The following is a 7,098-nucleotide window of genomic DNA, read 5'->3' as shown; positions in this document are numbered from 1 at the left end:
GATCTTCCGTACATCCTCTAATAGTTACTACATTAATAAAAAGCTGGAAAACCCATTCTGCATTTCATAACCTGTTACATGACCAATATTCGAACCATCATCAAGTGTGTGAACATCTTTATATATATGAAAGTAATTAAAAACAGAAGGTATAATCAAAACTAATAGCAATAACATCATTTGTTGTGCTCAACACAAATACGATTCCATAATTTTCACGAGAAATATCTGAGTCTGGCATAGTTTCAAGGGGAATGAAATGAAATAAGAGTGTACTTACAGGCAAAGCATTAGAGCCTTGATCATTACATAGTTTCTCTGGTACATTGTTATTTTTCTCTTTGCTGTTGTCTGCCACAAGTTTATGACTGATGAAAGAGTCTCACCTACACAAAGTACATTCTGTATAAGCACACACATACTATTGTTTAACCATGAACAGAAACAGATGAAACAAGTTATATTAACATGGTCAAATGTTTTAAGTCATTCTCTTAACATTTGAACTGTTCATTCGTGAGTCAATGAGGGACTGAGGCTTTGTAATGGAATCTACGGTTGTGAAACATGAAACATGGTATTTTGCTGCTGTGAGCCAATAAATTGGTATGAGTCTCAAAATCTTCTGTGTAAGAATTAGTACTTTAAGAAATTTCCTTCGGAGGAGGAGGAGGAGGAGGAGGAGGAGATTAGTGTTTAACGTCCCGTCGACAACGAGGTCATTAGAGATGGAGCGCAAGATTGGGTGAGGGAAGGATGGGGAAGGAAATCAGCCATGCCCTTTCAAAGGAACCATTCCGGCTAAATTTTCTTCGGCATTTGGAGGTTGTGAGAGTACAGAACTGAGCAGAATCAAATGGAACTTTCATGATATTGTAATTAAAAACTACAGAAAAATATTATTTATATGTACGAGGGTCACTCCAAATGAAATCCATTTTTATTCTACTGTGTTTGAAAGTTTTACAGTGCGTAGATACATCCTTTAGGAATAATATTTCCTTTCCTCCACATAATTTTCATCCCTCTCAGCTGCTTTATGCCATCTTGGAACCAGCGCCTGTACACCTGCACGGTAAAATTATGGGCCAACCTGTTGGAGCCACTGTTTGGCAGAGTGCACAAGGGAGTCATCATCTTCAAGCCTTGTTCCACGAAGAGAGTCTTTCAGTTTCCCAAAGAGATGATAGTCACATGGAGCCAGGTCAGGACTGTAAGGCAGGTGTTTCAGTGCTGTCCATCTGAGTTTTTTAATTGCTTCCATGGTTTTTTTGACTGACATGTGGCCATGCATTGTTGTGCAACAGCAAAACATCCTGCTTTTGCCGATGTGGTCAAACATGACTCAGTTGAGCTTGAAGTTTCTTCAGTGTTGTCACATATGCATCAGAATTTATGATGGTTCCACTTGGCATGATGTCAACAAGTAAGAATCGAAAAACACCATAGCCATAACTTTTCCAGCAGAAGGCGTGGTTTCGAATTTTTTTTTTCTTGGGTGAATTTTCATGATGCCACTCCATTGATTGCTTCTTCAGCTCTGGTGAAAAATGTTGGCGCCATGTTTCATCACATGTCACAATTCTTCAAACAAATTCATCTCCACAATTCTCGAACTGTTCCAAAAGTTCGCTGCATACCGTTTTTCTTGTTTCTTTGTGAGCCACTGTCAACATCCTGGGGATCCACCTGGCACAAACCTTTTTTAACGCCAACATTTTCAGTATTCTGCAAACACTTCCTTCCCCTATCCCAACGTAGCGTCACAATTCGTTCACTGTGATGCATCTGTCAGCAGTCACCAATTCGTTAATTCTCTGCACATTGTCTGGAGTGTATGCAGTATGAGGCCTGCCGCTGCGAGGACAATCCTCAATATTGCCGTGCCCGCTTTCATCACGTAACCTGCTTGCCCACTGACTAACTGTACTGTCATTGACAGCAGCATCTCCATACACCTTTTTCAACCTCAGTTGGATGTTTCCCACTGCCTCGTTTTCACAGCACAGGAATTCTATGACAGCACGTTGCTTCTGATGAACGTCAAGTGTAGCAGCCATCTTGAAGACATGCTGTGATGGCACCACTCATGGGAACAGGTTGAACTAAGTTTGAAAACAAATGGGAAGGATGTATCTACACACCGTAAAATTTTCACACACGCAGAATGAAAACTGTATTTTTACAAAAATAGTGTGCATTTCTTTTGGAGTGACCCTCGTAGATTATAATCTTCATACTCTGCCAGAAAAAAAAAATGCAACAGTCTCAGGAGCTGGGTTCAGTGGCAGAAGGGAGTAATCAGCATACACTGAAGGATCATAGTATTTGTGATTCATTTTACACACAATTTGGCAGAAAGATGGTGCTCAAGATATCTGTCTGTGTACCCTCTGTTTTGACTCTGCAGGCACCAACTGTGCTGATTAAGGTGAATAGTGTCTGAAACATTCATTCCAGTGTACAATCACACCCCAGCAATGAGTAACACACCTGTTGAACAGCTTCAGCCATTTGCACAGTCACACTGTGGCACTGGAGGAGGCTGGATGAACGGATCGACAGGTTGCTGTACAGGTTAGGCACAGTTTTTTTTTTATAATTAATAGTGGGTTGCTGCTTTCAACAGCACCCTGTGGAAAATTCCCACACTTGTAGGCCAGGTTCAGGATATTCACACAATACAGACATAAGTCAAAATTGGCAAACTGTGTGAGCAGTGATGGCTGAACAAACATTATCCAGGGGTGAAATCCAGGCGAAGGACCATTGGAAACCATCTGCTCACAGCAGGATTAAGATTGTACGTGATGTGCATTTAAGTGGTATTTATGAAATGAGTGGAGCCCTGAGCTATATCCAGAAGGCTAAAAGAGCCACACACAAATGGAAATGCTATCTGACATTAAAATCAAAGTAAAAGATTGGGTCACCACCAACTCTAGCCACATGACAAACAAAAGGTTCGATTGAGTTGCAAAATTTGTTAATTTAATCATAAGGAAAAAACTCATAAAAGAACATTCATTGCAATGTCACTCATAAAAAGGTGGGACGTAATTATTAATATGATACAGGGATTGTTCACATGGATCAAATATTAAAATAAAGTAAAAAGTGTGTGACCACTGCGAATAAGAGCAGCTTGCAGCAACATTCATGAAAACAAGATTTACTCTAAAGAATTTGTTTTAAATACAAAGGGAACACTTGTTATTGGACCTGTGCACACTGAAATGCTATGGTGGGCTAACAAGGAAACTACAAGGTAAATGGTGTAGGTAAAGGAGATGTAACATCGGTACACTGGATAAGACGTGAAACAAAATTGTTTGTTTCTTAAAACATTGATATAAGACATCTATAACTGCTGTTGCCTAGTAACTATGCACGATTTCTTGTGAGATGCTATACGATTCACGACAGAATCTCTTAATTTAGAATCATGGTCATAATAAGAGGGGGATGGGAAAAGTTTAATACTCACATTCAGACCCACATTCACTCAAAGAACAGCAAGGGCAGCCCCAAAATCAACATGCAATGAGGCTACAAGGTTTGTTCCGATGTGGTGAGAAATGATTAAATAAAAGAGTAAATCTGAAAATCACGGTTGCATTTAAAGTTGAACCTCGATATGGAGAAACAGCCTCAATGAGGGCCACACGTACCTGCTTACACACTTAACATGAAATCACAAACCACAAATACAACTGAATAATCTGGACAGGACATATTTAATATTCCAAAATCAGAGCAGTAAGTAAACTCTAGGACAGAGGCAGGGGGCCACAGGAAAGTTGGGCTCACAGTTAACTCATGTGGACATGTGGTTTGCAGAGACACAATTTTTATGTACTGTGGCCAAATTTTAGCAACATTAAACTATACAGCCACAAACAATTAACAATTACAGAGGACACATTTGAATAGGCAAAGGGTAATGGCAGAGGGCCAACAAACTCAAGTATTAACCCATGTGGATGGTATCCAATGGACATATAGTAATGAAACAAAGAAAATCCACTAATTCAGAAAAGATTAGAATGTATGCACACACAGTCGGAGGCACACAAGCATTCACACTGAACCGAGGGCATGCTTCCTATGTGAGATCGCGTCAACATATGCAACACCTTCGTGCTACGTTCTTCTTATGGATCAAAGTCGTCATTAGGAATCAAACTGAAAGTCTGGAAAAGCCTTGCATTCCTTGCTGCAATTCAACAAAACAATCTTTATAAGACAAAATGCGAGGTCATAAGCTGCACAAGGTGCAACTTCAGTGAGACTGAATTACATAAAAACTCCCCTCTCGCTATGAGACAAAGCACCACATGGTTAAATGAACTCACTCTTCTTCAAAGAGACCTCAGCTGCAGACCCTCGGAGAGCTGCAAGCAGACTACCCATCCCACACTAAAACTTCTCCCACACAACCCTGCGGCCAGAAAATCACAGAGATGAGGCTTCTACCACCAACACAACACCAGTAACTCTCACACAAGGGGAAAAAACCTCTTTGCCTACCTGAAAACTACAAGGATTGGCCATTCTGTATGACTACTGCTGATTCCCTGCAGCAGTCTAAACCACCATACAGCAAAATGAAACACACCTGCATTCATTCACTCACGTATGCCAGAGAGTTTTGGAATAGGAGAACAAGGGATAAACATATTATGGAATCATAGTCATGAGTTTGGTTACATATGAAAACATGGAAGTCTTATAATGGCATTATAGATGCATTGCAAGTCTGAAAAGAACCAACATAACAGCCATATGAAGCTTGCGGCGAAGAATAGGCTATGGCTAGATTGAATCATAGCACAGTCTTCTCTGGTACAAAATTTAGCAATGAGAACACCTGAATTGTTCTGTAGGATGCAAAGTGCACTGGAAATAAAATAAAATGATAGGAAAGAGGACTATAAGACCCTTTCAAGATCACATGTGCATCTGACCAGGCTATCATTGGCACCATGACACCGACAAGCACAGGTACTCTGGTGTTGTGAAATAGTTGAGTAGAGAGCACAATGTCATTCTGTTGTCTTCAGTGATGAGAGTTAAGTTCTGTCAATATGTGAGAAATTGACCTACATGTGTATTGCACAGGTCTGGTGAGCTGCGTGTGCCAGAGTACATTCACCTTTGGCACACAGTTATCATTCCAGGCTTTGTGGTGTGGGGGAACCATTAGTTAACAACCTGCGGTCACACTTGGTGTTTCTTCTGGGTTAAGTACCAAATGCCTATACTGCAGTGCAACATGCTTTTTGTAGTGTACAACAAGAGACCTGTCCAGTAAGATTACCAAATCTGCAATGGAACACATATAGGACCTGATGAATTGGGAACTTATTCATTAACCAGAGACTGCAAGAAACATTCCTGAGTTGCAACAGAAGGCTGTGATCAGTTTTTTTGCAAGCCTTATCCTGTCAATTAGTCATAGTCGCCAGCCAAGTAACATATCACTTTTATAATAAAAATTGTATGCAATATGTTACACTGTATTACCACGTCACAGGTGCTGCTGCATTTACAAATTTTTTGTGTATAATACATATTTGTTAAAATAATAGAACTGTTTTCATAATTTTAAAACATCTGTCTTATTTTAAAAATGTCTGAGGCTGTTATTAATACAATATGAAAATATTTTAATTTAACTTTTCAACGTTTGGAATGTTTTAAAAGCATAGCAGTCGACTGATGGCCACAGAGCAATGATGCAGCAATGGGTAGGCTGTTAGTATTTGCGACAGTGTCTCTGCTGTTATCAAGGTATTTTGAAGCTATGAATACAATTTTACACTTCACCCTCAATGGGTGACTGTGTGGTGTGCAGTCTCCTGTCACAGAATAATCAGTGCAATATTCCTTGATGGCACATTGATTACTGAACAGTTCATGAAGGTTTTGGAAGATGATGTCATCCCCAGTATTCAAAGTGACAATGGTTTCCACAACATGTGGGTCATTCAAGACATAGCTCAACCCCACTGAGCCAGGAGAGTGTTCGATGTTTGGGAGGACCACTCTGGGGACCACATATTCTCTGAATCTGAACACATGCAAGTCCTTTTTGTAGGGTTATATTAAAGACAAGGTGTATAACAATAACCCCAAAACCATTGCCGAGCTGAAAACAGCCGTTCAGGTCATCAACAGCATTGTTCTGACACTTCAGTGGGGCATGCAGAATTTCGCTATTCGTCTGCACCACATCATCGCCAATGATGGCAGGCACATCGAACATGTCATAACATAAATCTGAATATATTAATTGATATTTACATGTTCAATGAAGTGTGTGCACGCCACAGTTTGTACCCCCTCCCCCACTTTTTTTCTTTCTTCTCCCTCCATATAGTTCAATAATTGTCACCCTGTAGAAACCAGTAGCATATTTAGTGCAAAAGCTTTACATACACACTTATTTTATCAAAATAAATAGTGTATCCTATATGTGAATTCATTTGTAAATGGTCAGCATGCAATCAAATTTAAATATCAATTAAGTCAGTATCCTGTAAACTACCTCAATTCAATATCATTATGATATATTATCCAAAGTTACTCCTGGAGCATGTAACTGTTAACTAATAACATTAATTTCTTTGGTATTTCTCTCACTTACAATGGATCCAACCTGTCACATTTTATTCCAGTTACATTTGTTTCCTCCCGACAGTCATATTTAATGTTTTCTTCTTCTTCTTCTTCAACAAGCGCTTCAAAGGACATACATTTTACCTTAACTTCTACTCCTAAATGTCCAACAGTTATCTGATCCAAAAACTGTACACTCTATTTTATTAATTTCGATCATGTCTGTGAAATACACAGGTATGGGTCTTAACTATTAATTTTGCCATTTAGCTTTGTAAAATTAAACAGTAGATGCCAAAATTAGCTTAAAAAATTAATTACCTTCAATACTGTCAGCGTAGACAATCCACATATATAAAACCTTATGCCAAAACCGTGGCATTCCACATTTGAACTTAGATGCAATTTGTGCAGGCAAACCTGGAAAAAATATAACAAAAACATACTACACCTGTATCTAGATTGTAACAAAAATTC

General features: G+C 39.2%; 1 protein-coding gene across 1 annotated transcript in view; it reads right to left on the bottom strand.

The window, feature by feature from the left end:
• Positions 1-276: 276 nt before the first annotated feature.
• The window catches only part of LOC124553205, a 226,247-nt gene continuing 219,425 nt past the window's right edge, over positions 277-7,098 (bottom strand). Inside the window, exons 6-7 of the mRNA XM_047127098.1 lie at positions 6,943-7,041; positions 277-386 (exon numbers count right to left, since the gene is read on the bottom strand). Coding sequence (XP_046983054.1) covers positions 277-386; positions 6,943-7,041 — 209 coding nt within the window. The remainder of the gene's footprint in view (positions 387-6,942; positions 7,042-7,098) is intronic.

Source organism: Schistocerca americana, chromosome 11 (assembly GCF_021461395.2).
Source record: "Schistocerca americana isolate TAMUIC-IGC-003095 chromosome 11, iqSchAmer2.1, whole genome shotgun sequence".
NCBI classification, from domain to species: Eukaryota; Metazoa; Arthropoda; class Insecta; order Orthoptera; family Acrididae; genus Schistocerca; species Schistocerca americana.
This window is presented reverse-complemented; position numbering and strand designations above follow the sequence as displayed.